This window comes from Caretta caretta, chromosome 1 (genome assembly GCF_965140235.1).
Source record: "Caretta caretta isolate rCarCar2 chromosome 1, rCarCar1.hap1, whole genome shotgun sequence".
Taxonomy (NCBI): domain Eukaryota; kingdom Metazoa; phylum Chordata; order Testudines; family Cheloniidae; genus Caretta; species Caretta caretta.
This window is the reverse complement of record NC_134206.1, coordinates 268,290,919-268,309,120: the sequence shown is the minus strand read 5'-3', so window position 1 is coordinate 268,309,120 and position 18,202 is coordinate 268,290,919. Positions and strand designations below refer to the sequence as shown.

The window sequence follows — 18,202 nt, the reverse complement described above, 5'->3', positions numbered from 1 at the left end:
CTTCTTAGTGCATTTTAATTAAAGCAAAATAGAACCATAATAGAAGAATAAATAAACCTAATGGTGCATAAAATACAGTAATGAACAAGGTTAGGACCCAGGATGGCTTAGGACAATTTGATCCCTCTAAATCACAGATGCCAACAGTTAGGCTACACCAATGGTCCCCAAACTTTTCATGGCCATGTACCCCCAACCCCTGTCCGTGCCCCCACCATGAGCCTGGTCAAGGGGGCCAGGCTGGGGCTGTAGCTCTGGGGTTGGGAGCAGAGCTGTGGCTGGGGGCCGAGGCTGGGGCAGAGCTGTGGCCAGGCTGTGGTGGGGGCTGGCAGCTGGGGCCGCAGCCGGGAGTGGAGCCGTGGCTGGGAGATGGGGCTGTGGCTGGTGGCGGAGCAGAGCTGGGGGCAGAGCAGGGCTGGGTGGCGCTCTCCCTGCCCCCTGTGGGGACTGGCCAACAGTTTGGGAACCACTGGGCTACACACAGAGGGAGAAATTTTTGAATGCCAGATATAATTTCCTTCATTAAAAGATTTTTAGATCAATGATTTTTTTTGCCATTGACTTCAATAGGAATAGGAGAAAGCCCAAAGAGTAAGAAGCACGAGTAGGTGAAATCCTAAGCAAGAAAGATTCTATTTTCATGTGAATATTCCTTGCAATGAAAAATAAGACCATCAGCAGAATTTTGTCTAAACTAAAATGTTTTTAAAAGAGTTTAATTTTAAAAAGCAACAGAATAGTATTTAATTGTATCAGTTCCATATAGCTTACCAATAAAGCTATATGTTACTGTCAGGGAAAATCTAAAATTCCTATTCAGCTGATTTTCATAAGATTAATCTTCAAGAAATGTAATTTAAATCTGAATCAAAGTGATGGCACATTTTAAATACTCATAAATTGACCACAGCATATTTATAATTATGTTGATGTTGTTCTGAGTTGAGTCAAATATAATACATTTATTGAGGATGTCATATATTACTGAGGTGCCAAATTCTGCCCTCAGATCTGTATATGCATATTTCTGAAAAACAAACTTAATACTGAGTTTGAGGGGCTTAAAACCTAAATTATAGATAGTACACTCTCCCTTTGTCTAGCCCCCCCAAAATCACACATTTGTGATTGTGGGTCCTTCAAAAAGGGGTGAGTTTCCACCAAGAGGGGGAGTTTCCAATGCGAGTTAGAATTATTAGTATGCAGTCAGCTGAAAAAACACAGATCTTCAGGCAATTTATAAAGCATAAATTACTGTCAGCCCTTAGCTAGAATAACTTCTGTGAAAGCCTGTGTACTGTAGATATGTAACCAATAAGGAAATGTTTGTCTGACTGCATGAGTTTTACACATTCTCTAGATCCACAGCAGATACAAATGTTAAATCTAGCACTGAAGAGGTATCATGCATGATGCCGCTAAGATCCATAAATCAATGAATGCATTATACTCATCCATGCATGCAGTTTTTCATCTGCAATAGATCACTCTGTACTTATATTCTTCATTATTCTTAACCACTTCAGACTAACATGTGTATGAGAACACAGTTGATTGTAATGTGCACATAATAAAATATGTTACAATTGGATAGATATTGTATAGCTAGGCTGTCCATATTTTGTTTCTAATAGTATCATGACTGTCAGATCCAAATTGGGCTTCCTAATAATTTCTTTAAGCATACGGAATGAGGCACTAGGTCAACATAAAAACTTGCTCTTAATAGTTTGCAAATATCTGCCATTTTTTCCTGTAAAAGGGTAGAAAAGAATTTATCTCCATAGGCCTCATCTTTAAAATTTTAAATATGTGAGTAGTTTCATTAACAGAAAGAGACTGTTAATGAAAGTAAAGTTATTCATATGTTGAAGTGATTGCAGGACTGTGCTCTATATTAGGAAATAATGACTTTGTAACATGTTAATAAATTATTCACTAGTATATATATTTCCATTTAGTAAATTGTATTTATATTACCATGCACAAGCCATAACATTAATGAAATAAAAAGATTTATTCTCACTAATGTGCATGCTCAAATGTATGAAAAGTACTTTGAAATATTTTCAAAGAATTAATAGCAAACTTGGCACACAAAGCAAATATATACATATCTTTTAGCCTTAGTGTGATCATTGAAATTTACATAAAACATCTATTACTTAAAATCAAGATCAAGGGCAGAATGGACTTTCTGTTGAATACCAAAGTAATTTCAAGGAAAATAGATGCATAATGTGGCATTATAAAGTGGTAACTTTAGTTCACTCAACAGTACCTACTAATTCAATTATTAGACATGAAAATATACATGTATTGACTTACCCTCATTTTTGCACAGGCATCCTGTGTTGATTCTGTGCCTCTAAGCTCTTTTACCAGCATAGAACCTAAATACTAAAATAAGAATACATTCAATTTTCTGTAGTTAAAATCCAGAGCAAAGACAAATCTACAAAAGACTGCTAAAAAGCTGAGGAAACCAGAATAGTAGTAGGTAGCCTAAATATTATAGGATTTGGATTTTTTTTTACTATATACTTTGAGATACTGGAATTTCAAATGGAGGTTGCTACTCCATATTCTGTATAAAACAGGAACATTTACTAACAAATGAATTTAGAGGGAGTGAGTAAGTGGTACCAGCAAGTAGTTCCTCAAATTAAACAGAAAGCACTCCAGAGTGCCATCTTAAAAAATTGCATCTGATTGCAAAACAAAGCATTTACCACTTTTTTTAAAGCAGCCATCTGCAAAAATCACATCACTGTATATAATTATAGAGTTGCAGAAGACAGTAAAGCTAAGCTATGTGCAGCTGATGTGAGCCAATCAATATGCACAGATAGTTAAAATATACTGGTTTCAGAGTAGCAGCTGTGAGGTCTGTATCCGCAAAAAGAAAAAGAGGACTTGTGGCACCTTAGAGACGAACAAATTTATTTGAGCGTAAGCTTTCGTGAGCTACAGCTCACTTCATCGGATGCATTCAGTGGAAAATACATTGGGGAGATTTATATACATAGAGAACATGAAACAATGGGTGTTACCATACACACATAACACCCATTGTTTCATGTTCTCTATGTATATAGATCTCCCCACTGTATTTTCCACTGAATGCATCCGATGAAGGGAGCTGTAGCTCACGAAAACTTACGCTCAAATAAATTTGTTCATCTCTAAGGTGCCACAAGTCCTCCTTTTCTTTTTTTAAAATACACTGTTTCTAGGCCTACAGTCAGAGAGTCTCTTTAAAGACTTTAGTTCACACCTGTGTGCCACAGATATGCGGACTGAAAAAAGGCAAAAATGTACACTTGTTTCAGGATAGATAGTAGTGGAGCACAGTACAGTACTGAGGGCCATAACCTGGTGCATTACACCTAAGACAGAAAGGTAAGAAAGCCCTGTGCAACTGCATAAATATACGGTAGTCTAGTTTTATTCAGTTAAGTATTGTAGGTTATAAAATAAATTGAAATTGAAGCATATAAGCTAAACATCTGTGATTCTATCTAAGTCTTGGATCGAGTCCCAGTTAGGGCCAGATTCTGCCCCAGTGAAGTGAATGGGGGTTTTGTTATTGACTTCAGTGGAAGCAAGATTGGGCCCTTAAGGTAGAACATTCACATTGGAACGACCTTTGATCTAAGAACATTTAAACTAAAGCATATAGTCTTAGGGTATGCTTACACTTAAAACTGGTACAGATGTGTTGTCTGCTTCAGTGTAGACACTCGCTATGGCAATGGGAGGAGTTATCCCATCGCTGTATTTAATCCACCTTCCCAAGAGGCAGTAGCTAGGTTGACGGAAGAATTCTTCCATTGACCTAGAATTGGCTATACCGGGGGTTAGGCTGGTATAGCTACTTCTCTCAGGGGCATGGATTTCTTACACACTGATGTAAGTTTTCAGTGTAGACCAGCCCTCAGCTAACGTCTTTCTGTGCTCCCTTTGCTGTTATAGGCCAGGTCAACACCATAAACTTACATCAGTATTGGAAAAATCCACCCCCCTGAGCAACGCAGTGCCGACGGGCGGGCTTCTCCAGTTGACACAGCTATCGTCTCTCGCAGAGGTGGATTCACTACGTCGGCGGGAGACGCTTTCCTATCTGTGGAGTAGCGTCTTTACTGAAGCGCTACAGCTGCACCATTTTACGTGGAGACTCACCCATTGCTTATCTACAGTTTGGGCAAGACTGGGCCTCCCTGTTTGTACAGGCCCAAGGAGAGGGCATACAGGAACTGCCCCTGCTCTTTTGCTCCTGTGCTCTGCCCCTGCACAATGTGGTTCCTGTGCTGCTCTGACAGCAAGGCACAGGCACAGCCACTTAACATTTCCTCCAAAACTTTCACATGGGCAGACAGGCATGGAAAAAAATGTCTCTTTCCGCATCAATGTAGAGCCCGTGGCAGAAGGAGGGCAAGGGAGGGAAGGGAAAGCCAGTCCCAACCCCCAAAGTGCTATTAGACATGCAGCAGCAGGCTCAGCTCTCCCCACTAGCGACCCTGTGGGGCTAACAGCTACTGAGAAAAAAGAAAAGGAGTACTTGTGGCACCTTAGAGACTAACCAATTTATTTGAGCATGAGCTACTGAGAAGGGTCCTCACACCAGCTGAAGAGCAGAGGTGGCCAGATGCTGCCTGCAGGAAAGCCAGAGGGATGAGAATCCAGCTTCCTTCTACTGCCTGTGCTCACAGCAAAGGGGAGGAAGAGCTCACGCCCCAAAGAAGGCAGAGGACAAAGCACAGGTGGCCAGGTGCGAAGGAGAAGGAATGGTGCATCCTCTTAGAGAGTGACAACAGCTTGGGCTCCCTGAAGATTTTGTCACAGCCTCCTGGAGCTACAGCTGAGGCATTGCACCTTTATTCCACCCCAAATGAGAGTCTGTGTATAAAAGAACGTTGGTGCCCCATGTGTTTTAATATCCTGTCTTCTGACTGATCCTGCAAGGACAAAGAACTCATGATCCTTGGTTTATGCACATTTTCATCTAGTGCCATGGAAATAATGGGCAATGGTTATATTTGATTATGACTTCACTGCTGGATCAAAGCGCAAGGTAAGATGAGCTTTGAGAGGAAAAGTTTCATTAAACACAAATAGCTGTCAATTAGTAAACTTTGTAAGGAAAAATATGGAAAAAAAGCTGAAAAGTGAAATGGATTTTATTTTTTTTGTCTGATACATGTAGGATATGGGGCCATGAGCCCTTGAAATTTTACCGGTGTTTGTAACATCTTTGTAATAGATACCTTACTATCTGAAAATTCTATTGTGGCTGAATTTGTGTGCTGTGTGTATAAAAGCATCAGTTTATAAGATTGGGGAATGCGGCATGGTCACAGAAAGTGTGCCATTTGCTTTCATTGTCACTTGGATAGCATCATTTCTCAGTTGCTATAGATGCATGGGCTGTAATACATCAGAGAACCAAAACAAAAAATATTTCTGATGTTTGCTTCTTATTTATTAACTATGGAATTGTTTCAGAGGAAATACCTTGGTCCATTAAAAATAAAGAACAACCTCCTGTTGCTGGAAAATATTATAAATTAAAAATATTTTCAGCATTTAACATGATCAGAAACACATATATATGCAATCTATCAGAAACCAAAGCACTGATTTTACCAATACTTACAAATGCTTTATAATCACATGACTGGAAGATGAGTTTCTCTGGGTGATGTTGCCAGTACTGTACTGGAGTTGATGCTGTCGCTTCGTTAGGTGGTCGTAAGGTAATTGAAGGTTCTCCCCAGTCTCCTGTCTGAAAATCATATTTATTCTAAAAATAACATAGGTTGCAGGCAAATCTGCTATAAAGTTAGCTCTCTATTGCTCTATCTAATTTACATTTATTGTGTACTTACTATCTCTATGTTATGTAAATAATATAATATATGAATACAACTTGTATAATACTTTTCATGGTTTAGTTTATAATCCAAGAATCACCTTCTGTACAGTTCAGTGATGCTTGAACTTAATTTGTTTACTTTTTGAATAAAATAAGTAAACACTTGAATTCTTTCAAAAACATGATTAAGTTTGAAAGATATGTATGAAAATGAGAGCTCTTGAAAAGCCATAAGATATAGAAAAATCCCTCCCATTCATAGAAAAATAATTCTGCTTTGTGTTTTGCAGATTTTTCTACACAGCTAACAAATTTCCTATTACCCCAATTTATGTCATTAATTGATAATACAATATGTATATTTTCCCAAACAATCTAAATAATTCAGACTGTGATATGATTTAAATACTTATTGTCTACAAACATATAAGGCTAAAAAGCTAAATATGCTGTTGTAATTAGGCACAATTTCACTTCTTAGAAAGCAAAAAACAATTCTGAAGAGTAAAATTTTGTGCCAGGGCAGTGAGCCACCACCAGCTAATCAAAGACAATTTGTTGCCACCAACAGTCATCAACAATTCACTATGGAATGAGGCAAATTCATAATATGATTATTTTTCAGGTTAACAAAAATAGTTATAAGCAGACCTTTGAAAGCCCAGTTGCCTAATGTATTGTAAATGTTTTGTATGCATCAATTCTCTTTGCTGTGAACAATTCTTACTGTTTTATATCATTTTAAGTTTCTCCCTATTATCCCCCAAATTTTAATCTCCTGAGCTAGGAGCTGTGTTTTTTTTTTTACTCATTTTTTAAATCATTATTGTCTACATTATTCTTTCCTCTTTAATCTCTCTACCTATACATTTACTTTGATCACCTTTTATTGATGTCTGCCTGTATATTTAACACTATTTCCTTTTCACATTCACACTTAACATTTGTATTAATGACTACCTTTGTCTCTTTCTGTTACCCTCTTCTGACATTTTTCTCAGGGCCAGATATGTCTCCAACCCACTCCAGGATAATCAGCGGGCTTGTAGTTTTCTCCTAAATTGTTTCATCAGGGTTATAGTTTGCTCCCAGAGGAAATTTCTGAAGCAAGAGGTCCAGTCCAAAAGGCCATCACAAACTTGATGATTCAGACATGGATGTTCCCCATCATGTATAATTCTGGGGCTATGATCAACCTTCAGAAATTCTCTTTTTTCTGCAACAGATTCTCTCTCTCTCTCTCTCTCTCTCTCTCTCTCTCTCTCTCTCCCCATTTTCCTCTCCTATGTGATTATTTTCTACTTTGATTTGTTCTACCATTTTTTCTACCACTACATCTACAAGGATATTTACCATCTTTGCAATACTTTTTTCAGTTTGGGTTGGAATTGGCAACAAATTGTTGGCAGTTAATTAACATGTAATTTAATAGAAAAATGGAATTGGGTTAAGATTCCTTTTAAAAAAGGTTATGGAAACACTTAATTGATGTAAAACATATGGAAATATTCTAACCAAAGAGCGATTTAAAAGTCTAGCAAACTACCACCTTATCAATTAAACCAGGACAGAGTAAACAAAACAAGGATGGTACATCCATTTTCATGTGTCACACAGTAGTGAAAGGACAGAAACTTGCACAACTTTGCAATGAAAAGCAAGAGGTAACTCTGGAAACATCAATATTACTCTGCCAATGTGATAACTTAAAGCAAGTGTACACATCATAAAACAAGTAGAAGCCGCTTAACGCCAAGATTATTGCTCCCATCCACAGATGGTACAGTACAGTAATTCACAATCTGCCTATTTAATGTTGCTTAGATACTCCAAAAATAGGGACCTTATAAGTACCTAGCAGCTCTACGGAATGTCCCTCTGCAGAAGTTAGCAGTATAGACTGCATAGCTGCAACATTCACATTTTGGAAGGAAAGCAGTGTTGCCACTGTTCCAGTTAGGGCATATTGTGATGTGTTCAGAGAATATTCACCCTCTTTTACAGAAATACTGATTCAATATGATTAAAAAGAAAGGGCATTGATTTGGAGCCTGATTTTCTTCTCTCTCAATTCAATGCAGGATTTGCTACCAGCTAAAAGGAGAGCAGGATTGAATCCTTCAGGAGAGTTTATGTCGTCCTTAATAGTCGATTGTTCAAGGGCCCCTAGATGTCAGAACACTTGAAATCCTCTTGCCTTAAGACTTTTTTGTTTCAGTAGTGGCTTTTAATGAACTAAAGATCTGCTGGACAATTTATAGGAGGAAACTGTTCTGCCGGGGGGCATGCCTCATGCATGTGGCAAGAGGACATTGCCATGGACCAGGCCTGATAAAAGGATGGATGGAGTAAAGAAGCCATAAAGGTAATGCCTTTGATCCTTGCTTCTTGAACCCTGACTATTTCAGGGGTTTTAATAAGGTAGGAACAGGAGTCTCACAGTAGAGATGACACTGGGTCATGTCTCTAGACCCCCATGCTGCACTGGTCCAAAGAGGATTTACTCCCATACACAGAGGACAGATAGCAGTAGGAGATTAAATGAGGAGCAAAATGAGTAAATTAATTTACAATTTGGACCATTTTTGCACAAAAGATATTAAAAGTAAAAGTATTAAAAAAACCTTTAAAAGCTGTTCAGGAACCAATATTTTAGTCTCTGAATGGAGAGCAGTGGCAGGAGAAACAGTGAATATTGCTAACAGACAGGTCTAATGTATAAAGGAGCTAAGAAGCAACAATCTTGAGGAAATAAGAAATAATCTTCAGATGAAACAATAAAGATCAAGTATGACACACTTGCAGAGGGACTGTACAGATACCATTCCTTTGTATTAATCACTCTATTAATAAATACAATCATAGAAACAAAGACCCTATTCCCTTTCAATTTAGATAAAAAAAATTGATAAAATTACCCTAAAAGTGCTTGGGACTAGAATGGTGGATCTAAATACATAACACAGCTGAGAGAGCTACAGAAACCTGCTGTTACTGACAGACTATTGGAGTTGAAGACCTTTTGTGTATTCCAATCAGCATCTTCTCGTAGAGATAGCAACTACTAAGAAATGCTGCAAACAATTAAACATTGTATGCGTGGATAATTTTTGATTGATGAAAAAAGAAGGCATGTTACCCACAGAGCCCTGTAATGCTCTTTTGTAACTATATCATGTGTTCTTTAGCATTCAGCTGAAGCTATATTTTCATCTCATTTCTTTTTGATTGCCTCCTACCAAGCTCCTTATAATTTTAAACAACGCTATTGCCAATACCCGCTATTTCTCCTAAGTCAATAATAGCAGTTACTATTTGAAAATACTTAGACTGGAACAAATACGCATGCCTGTATAAACAGAGCAGTAGCCTTTGTCTATCCTTACTCCATCGTCTCCCTACTGATTTTCACCTTCACTTGTCCCATCAGGTCTAAAGTTAGATTGTAAACTCTTCAGGATGGGGACCATGTCTTTCTATTTATTCTGTGGGGTAACAGGGCAGACTCTACGACCCTGTGTAGGAATAAAGGGCTTTTCTGTTGAGTCAATAAAATGCTGTACTGAAATTTAGGACAATTATAGCTGAGTCATGTTGGCAGGGGAGTCTAGTTTATTCCATCCAGGATATAAAGGAGTGGAAGCAGCTCTTTGGGCAAGAGGAGATCCTAAAGGGAAACTGTAGGGCTTGAGGAGGAAGCTTAGGCTTAAACGTTTGAGTTACGAATAATAAAAAACCTGAGGGGTGAGTTTGGATACTAACTCATGGTCCGTATATTGGGATTCAGGCCATTCACAAGTACCTAATGCATCTTCAGCCACTATAAAAATAATACAATGGTCTCCATTTGTAAGCTACGACACTGGACCTATCATCTTTAATTTAGTTTTAAATAGCACGTATGTTCTTATAAATCTTTTGATTTCAGTACTTTTATTTGTAAGACCCAGAGATAACCAAACAACTAAATATTTCATATTACAACACACCATATATGTGGAGGTGATATCGCTGTGATGAATTGGAGACACGTGATAAATTTATTCATTACATGTCTTTAGTTTGTCAAATACCAGAGCAATTTATCACATGCTTGTGGTAGCATCCCATGCCCACTAGTCTGTCTCCTTGGGGCTTATTTTAACATTCCATACCACTCCCCCCGCCCCAGCTTCCAACAGCTACTGTGTTGTTTGTTTGTTTTCCCTAAACTACCCTGAGAGAGAAATGTTTCCTTCTCTTCCTTCCTACAAATATGGATTTTCCCCTCACAAAATTATGCCAAGCCAAGTCCAGCGGGGCAAGATTCAGTCCTTTGTCAGTGATGGATTTTCTAGCCATAAATGTCAAAGCTTTGAATTCAGGTATCTCATGTTCCTACAGTACTTTATATCACTGGGAATGGGGAGACTTCCAGCTTCCCAGTGGACCACACCATTCTTGCTTCTCGCCCTAGAAAAGACTGATTTATTGGATATTAATTAAGTGACACTGAAAAAGTAGATTAAAACTATTAGGCCATTTTTAGAATTGCTGCACATACGTTAGTTTTAATTTTTCCCTCCTGCAGTTTGACTCAAGGTAACTAAGGAATCTGACTGCAGAGACAGAGATGTCAGAAGTAATCCCCAAACAATTTTTATAAACTCTCTAAACCATTCATAATCTCTTTCTAAAATATGGAAGGTACAAAACTTGACACAGAAAAGCTAGAGTAGGCCTGTTTTAAAGGGTTTTAAATTTTGTTTTTTAACTGAGACTATTTGTTGTAATTGTCCACCAGTAAAGCCAGGTGCCTTAGTTCCAGCGCTATGCATTAGTTACCAGGACTATAAACAGGAGCACACACAAGACAGTGCTTTTAGCTGAAATTTTAAAATTTTTGTCCCTGGAGGAATTTTAAGTGTTCTGTGGAACAGTCAAAAATCTAGTTCAATTTTTTTTTAACATCCACAGTCAGAAGATAGATTTCCTATGGCCATTTCAGAACCTTTCAAATCTTTGTTTTTGATTCAAATGATTCAAAATGATTTGTAAATGATTCAAAAAGTTTCTTGTTATGCTTGAAGAAACTCTGAAACTTTCTAAAGAATGGTAGCTGAGGTATCCTTCTACCACAGAGGTAATTCAAGATGGCAGTCATGTCATGTGTATGGGACCTTCATGAGCCTCTTAAAAGTATCATATATGGGGAAAACGTAAACTATTAAGAGGGTGTTCCATACAGCATGTTACAGATAACTTTTTACTATCACTTGAATAGCACAGTTTTTCACATAAATTACATAAATTTGGGGCATTATCAAGGTCACATATAATTCACAAAAAATGGCTTACTGCCACAGCAAAGAGGGCATCATCTCAAAGTTCATCAGTTAGGTATGAGGAATGTAGATCCTGCTTATTAACAGGAAGGCTGATGCACAAAACAGGGTGCACAAACTAAGCAACTTACACATTCTTGCTTTAAAATAAATGAGCAAACAAAAAGTGCTGGAACAGGCATCAAATCTACAATGAGGTAAGTTTTAACTTAACTCTAGAACTAAAAATTCCTTCATCTCCAGTCACACAATCAACATAAAACTAATCACACACCATGATAAATGAATGTACACACACATAATCCCACACGTCAGCAGACAGTACAAATTGTTTTGCAATTTCAACACGACACCCATATATAAGTACTAACGACACCATGGCAACACATTACACTTCCATACAGTGACAACATAGCCGTTTATTACAGCATCTTACATTATGAACCTGATGCATCGATGAGAAAGGAAATCCTGCATTCTGGTTGGTCCATATCTCACAGACAGAAGACTGCTAACATAAACAGAAAACTGCATCTCATCTTGTAAATATTAATGCACTACAACCATCAAAAAGCAGGAATAAGAGTATGAAAAGAAAAAGATAGCAACAACAGTTTAAAAATGGCAGCACCTAGAGTCAGTTTTCATTTCTTTGTTGACAAAACATTTTTTGGACTTACTTAAAAATATAGTTTATTTAGAGACTTCAGAAGAGATTTCACACTGCGCATACAATAAAAATAATTTAATCAGAAATGCTGGTGAAACCCAGCTCTGTAAATAGAAAATAAATAAACAAAAATAAATAAATGGAAAAACGTGAGAGAGGAGGCAAAATGGGTTGCTTTCAGTTTGTTTTTTTACCAGTCAAAAGGCCAGTTGTATTTTGGTTTTTGAGTTACATTGGAGCAAGAGGGTTCACAGAGATTTTTTTGGGTGGGTGTGAAATCAGGAAAAATTAGTAATAGTGAAATAACTTTAAAATTCCATGTGCACTGTAGCTATTAATAGAGGAAAATGAAAGAGAGTAAAGTGAAGTGATCACCAACCATCTCCCTCCAACAGTAATTCCCTTTCATTCAAACATTTAGGGCCCAATACTGCCCTCTACTGCATCCCTCTGAAGTTAATCAAATGGGCAGCATTGGTCTTATACTGTCCATCCAATATTTTACAAGAAATCTGCATTAACAACAGTAAAGTAAGGATCATATTGCAGTAACTGTAGCAAAAGCAACAGAACAATATAGGCATAGCGTCTGTCAGCCCCTTTTGCGTATTTCCTTAGTGGGGATGCCATCGAGAAAAGCCACTGTGACACTACAAGAAATGCTAAGATAACATTTCATAGTAGCCAAGCAACTAAAATAAGCGCCAGATGTGGGAACTGCCCACAGTATCCTGAGCGGGCAGCAACAAAAGGCACTAAACACATGAGAAATGCAACTGCAGCCTCTAAAATAGCTAGCAATTAGTACATCAATAGTTTAACCGCAATATACACAGCATAGCTGGCAGCTAAAGACAACACCAAGAATTTAATATCAGTGTCCAAAAAAGTTAGCATTCAAATAGACACAACTGTGTGCAAGAAAGTGACTCTTGCCCTTACCTTTTGCTGTGTGAAATCTGGATGCCTTGCAGGGTGACAGGCTAGGTCACTGCTAACATTCTGGTGACTGGCAAAAGCAGATGGGCTTTCTCTGGGCTAACCTGCAAGTCCTCCCAGATTGGCTGGTAGCAAACTAGTATCTTTCACTTGTCTTTATTTCCCTCAAGTTTCCAGAGATATTTTTTTAAAATGTTATCTCCCCCCATAAGTATCTTTTAAACCCTTCCGTATCTGTTGTTCACTTTTTGGCTCCCCATTTTGTTTCCCAAAAGTCATATCTCCTGGCTCTGTATCCCACTGGTGACTTTAATAATTTGAGTTCCAGGATCCACAGGACAGTACACTTTGATGTCATGAAATATCTAATGAAAACATAGCCTTGACCTTTCCAATTTCCTTCTTGTCCATCCTGATTCTGCTATCCATCTCAAAACATATCCCCACATCTAAGGACATTGCTTCTGGCCCTCCTGTCCTCCTCAGGCTCACCCTGCTACTACTATCTTGAAATACATTTCCCCAGTAGCAGGGCCAGGTGTTAATGCAACCCCAAATACTCTTCTTGCCCACATATTCTTAAGCTGTTTCACAGAGTATTCTTTCGGGTCACTTGATTCCTCTTTTTATCTACCCCATATTCTCAGAACTTCTCATGCCTACTTTTCCACTGAAGAGGCACTCCAGAATGACTTTCTGACTGCCTGCAGTGACACTTGGGTGAAGGAAGGGAACTACGCTTTTGCAAAACTAACTATATTTATAGTGCATTAGTAGTCTACAAAGGTACTTTTTACAGTTAATATTAATTCTCCTAAAGAATTACCTCAGCCCAGCTTTACTCTGTATAATGGAGTACAATCTTCTGTAGAACATATCTCATTTAGCAAGGTGTTAATTGAGTTCTGATTTGGACAAAATGTTCATAGTGACTAACAGCTTGATCCTGCAAAAACTTACTGCCAGGTGCGACACTGATTCCTATGTATAGTCCCAGTGAGCAGGCTACCCACAGTAATCAGCCATACACCCAGTAGTAACTATTTGCAGGATCAGGACTTAAGAGAAATTATTTTTTTAAATGTAAAAGTTCTGAAAAGAGGCACTAAAGTGATTTAAAGAGCATTCTATATGACTATAGCAACATCCAATGGGATGTAGCACTTCTCATAACACAGTTCTGTGCTACTGATGTTTCAATGGATAGAAAATTTAGGCACAGAGGAAAAATATTAATGTTATAAAGGACAATGGGTTTTTATGCAGAAACCAAGATTTTCCTGCCACTGAAGAAAATAGTATTTAGCATTTACTGTATACATCTTCTGTGGCTTCAAAGTGCTGAACAAACAGTAATCAATGAAGTATCAAATTCCCTGCGAAGCAGCTAAGTAAGTTTGCTTTTTTCTAATTTGAATATGGAGAAACTGACCAAAGAAGAGAGATTGAGTGACTGTCCAAGGTCACAAACTAGTTAGTAGGGGAGTTGGGATTAGAATTCAGGAGCTACCAATTCCCAGTCCCCTAGAACATGCTACCTCAAAACAAGAAAAGAACAAAATGTATAGCCACCCTCCTATCTGAACAATAGCGTACACAAACAAAAAAAACCTTGGCCACTTAATACCAGGAACACAGAGCTCTGTGAGAAAAGGTTAGCAACTAGCAACATTTTGCAAAGGGATACTGTGAAGGACAGAAAAAATGTCATCAGCTATTCCTAATAAATATTAATATATGCACAAAGAAATAAATGCAAACTATTAACATTCAAACAAAACAACAAAACATGCATATTCATATGAAATCACATTCCCACAAAATAGATACAGATAGATCAAATATACAGGAGGTTCCTCAGATCATTGTCCCATTACAACTTGGGACACTTTAGAAGAATTGTGTTAAGAAACTTTCATTGCTTCTGTCAACCTCGCTTTAATTTCTTACTTTCATAAAATATATTCACACAAAGAAAAAAATATGACTAGCCTTTTTCCCCCCTGTGAACTTCCTCCACTGAATGCATCCGATGAAGTGAGCTGTAGCTCACGAAAGCTTATGCTCAAATAAATTTGTTAGTCTCTAAGGTGCCACAAGTCCTCCTTTTCTTTCTACTATTTCAGACATCCATTGTTCAGGTAATGGCCAATCATACCACAGAATGTTTGAGCACCTCACTCTTTCCCAGTTTTCTTTTAATCTACTCTCCTTTTTCCTGCAGTCCAGTATTTCCATAGGTGAAAAAAAATGGTAGCCCTGCTCTCTAAAACATGTCTAAAACTTGTCTGAGAATGTTCTCATAAATCCTGAGACACATCTGCACCGGTATAACCAAAATACTGGTGCAGAGTGTAAGTGTTCTAATAAAATACTACTTTTACCTGTCACTTAGGTCACGCTTTTCATTAGATTTGCAAGCACTTCACCAGCCTCATTATCTCCATTTTAGAGATGGTGAAACTGAGGCACAGTCCAAGTTGGACTTGTCCAACGTCCTACACAGGAGTCAATGGCAGAGTCAGGATTAGGACTCAGGTCTCTGCATTCCAGGTGCCCTATCTGCCGGAAGAGCAGTACCCAACCAAGTTATGAACCATTCTAACTCAAGCTAACAGGGGAGAACAGGTGGAGAGGCTGAGAAGAGAAAAGGTTGTACACTTTTCTCCCTTCTTCCTACTTCCCTCATAAACATACATATGGAGTTCAAGACAAACAGCCCTTTGCCCCCACCAAGTAGAGGTTGCATCTATTAAACATGGCGAGTGAGCTTGTAATATTTTGAGAACTTGGGAAGGATTAACAGACAACCACCTTATACCATTTCTGCTGTAACTCCATCCCCCTACCCTCAAATAAAATGGTAAAAGTTGGAATTGAAAAATGCTTTAACCTTGCTATTAGACAAAGTGGCTGAGGGAATCTCTTTTCTGGGACCAACTTCAGGTGATCTGAAGAAGAGTTCTGTGTAAACTCAAAAGCTTGTCTCTCTCTCTCTCTGTCTCTCTATCTCATCAACAGAAGTTGGTCTAATAAAAGATATTACCTCACCCAACTTGTCTCTCTAATATCCTGGGACCAACATGGCTACCACAACACTGCATTAACCTTAGCTAGTCATGAGAGTCTAGACTCCTGTAGACTTATTCAAAGCAGGATCTAATTCACCCAGCTGTAATTACAGACACTACACATCTTGCTGAGCCATGGGATAAATGAACAATGCTCAGTGCTTGTGATCTATGGGGCAGCTTCGTGGTTGCACTAGTGCAGGGACGGATGGGAAGAAGCTCGCAGCCCCTTAATTCAGCACCTCTATGTGTGTGTGTGTAGGGCGGGGGGTGCCTCTGTGACTGAACATATTCTCACAGGGCAATTCAAATGGGATCCTTGGATGCATAAGCAAGGGGATACTGAGTAGGTATAGGGAGGTGATACTACCCCAAGGCATAGCATTCGTGAGACTATTCCAGGGATACTGATTCCAGTTCTGGTGTCAACATTTTAAAAAAGATTGTTGGCAAGATTGTTTCAGAAAAGAACTACAAGAATGATTTGAGGCCTGGAAAACCTGCCAGCGAGAGGCTAGAGAAGCTCAAGCTATTTAGTTTATACAACAAAAGGTTAATTGGGGACTTGATCACAGTCCTACATGGGGAAGGGATTTCCGAAAGCAGAGAGCTCTTTTGTTTTGCCATTGTCTGTTAGACTAAAGCCAGTGGCTGGAAGCTGAAGATAAAATAAATTCAGACTAGAAATAAGATACAATTTTTTAACAGTGAGAGTAATTAACCATTGGAACCATTTACTTAGGGATGTGGTGAATTCTCCGTCACTTGACAACTTTAAACCAAGACTGGATATCTTTCTAAAAATATGTTCTAGATCAGCTAGTGATTATGTGCTTGATGCAGGAATCATGGGGTGAAAAATGTCCAGTCTGCTATGCAGAAAGCCAGACTAATATGATCATAATGATCTCTTAAAATGGTCCTACACCAGGGTAACTGTGGATCTTGCAGCGAGTTGCCTCTGCATAGTCATGCTTGTGTGATGCAACCCCCTTGTAGAACGGAGCTTGAGAGCTATCCAGAAAGCAGTCCCCCAGAGAGGACTGGGGCCACATAACTGCTCTGTTGCTGCATGAAATGTTTGGAGCCTGTAGTAAAATGGCAATCAAGGGGTTAACTGAGTTACTCAGAGTATTATGCGTTGGAGCCATGTTCCACTCCTCCTTTACCTCCTGTTTAGTTAGTGGGTGTTTCCTCCACTCTCTTATGTAGCTGAATAAAGCAGCACGTTCCCAGCTTGCATTACTGTAAGTAGAGTGGGTTTCTTGTGCACGGAGCAGACTCTTTCCGGCACCACCGTTATAAAAGAGCTGTGCAGATCCAGCTATCTCAATTCCTTCTGCCGAGTCCAAGAGAAGTCACATGAAAGAAGAACTCTGAGGAAGAGGGGGAGGTGAGCAGTTGGCATGAACATGCAGCAGCAAGGTTCTAGTGTTTCCACTGCTCCTCTCCCAGACCAGGTGGGGGTGTGGAAAAGCATCTCACAAGTAGGAATATCCAAAGGTTACTTTCACGAACAAGCCCTTTTGAGCCCCCTAGTGAAAATGGAGGGGGAGGGAGTTCTGCCTTCCTGATAATTCTTCACATGAGGAGGATTTGCAGAAAAGTGCAGGCCATCTTGAAGTGACATTTTCCTAAGAAAGCAACTTGAGCCATGGCTACATCTGCTGCAGAAGTATGTACCTTGTAGTTGTCCTTTGATATAAAGAGAACAAAGGGACTCCCTTGTTTGTCTTGAACCAGCTGAAGACCTCCTTCACTTGACTATGATCCCCAGGATGGAATTCCTCTCCACTCAATCAACGTGCCTGTGGTTGAGATGAGCTGCTACATGCAGAGAGACTCGGTAGACTACAAGCTGATGATTCAGATTTGTTTTCATCCCATTAAACAGGAGCTGGTTTCTTCTGGGAGAGATTGCTTAAGGTTCCTTCTGTCAGTTTTTGTAGACTATTACTGCCTTGTGTGATCTGAGAAAACACATCAGTTTCCTCAGAGCAAGATGCATCGTTACAGTTCAGAGTACTAGTGCACTGATATACAAATCTTTTGCTGACTGACCACTTCCCCTATGCTATTATTTTTCCCACAAATGCTCCCCAGCCTGTTATCTTTGCATCTGTCAGTTATTCCCTGACTGGACATCTCTGGAGATTGTCATGCTGGGCTTCCTGGGTTTATGCATCTCAATGCTAATACTATATACAAGTTAAAAACAGACTGTCAACATCTTGATGAACTTAACAAAGGAAATCTTCATAATCTTGGGACTGAAGACATTTCACCATAGCTACCCTGACTTTCTGTGCAGGTGATGATTTAA

At 38.9% G+C, this 18,202-nt stretch overlaps 1 protein-coding gene across 15 annotated transcripts in view; it reads right to left on the bottom strand.

Annotated features, from left to right (window-relative positions):
- ANKS1B (ankyrin repeat and sterile alpha motif domain containing 1B) overlaps positions 1 to 18,202 on the bottom strand; it is a 770,082-nt gene that overhangs the window by 47,898 nt on the left and 703,982 nt on the right. For 8 of the 15 annotated variants that reach the window (XM_048835477.2, XM_048835474.2, XM_048835478.2 and 5 more), the window contains 3 exons: positions 11,636 to 11,710; positions 5,657 to 5,785; positions 2,329 to 2,400 (listed from right to left, as the gene is read on the bottom strand). The exons of 1 other annotated variant lie outside the window; for it this stretch is intronic. In XM_048835477.2, coding sequence (XP_048691434.2) covers positions 2,329 to 2,400; positions 5,657 to 5,785; positions 11,636 to 11,710 — 276 coding nt within the window. The remainder of the gene's footprint in view (positions 1 to 2,328; positions 2,401 to 5,656; positions 5,786 to 11,635; positions 11,711 to 18,202) is intronic. 6 more of the 15 variants (XM_048835488.2, XM_048835479.2, XM_048835487.2 and 3 more) reach the window with 2 other exon arrangements.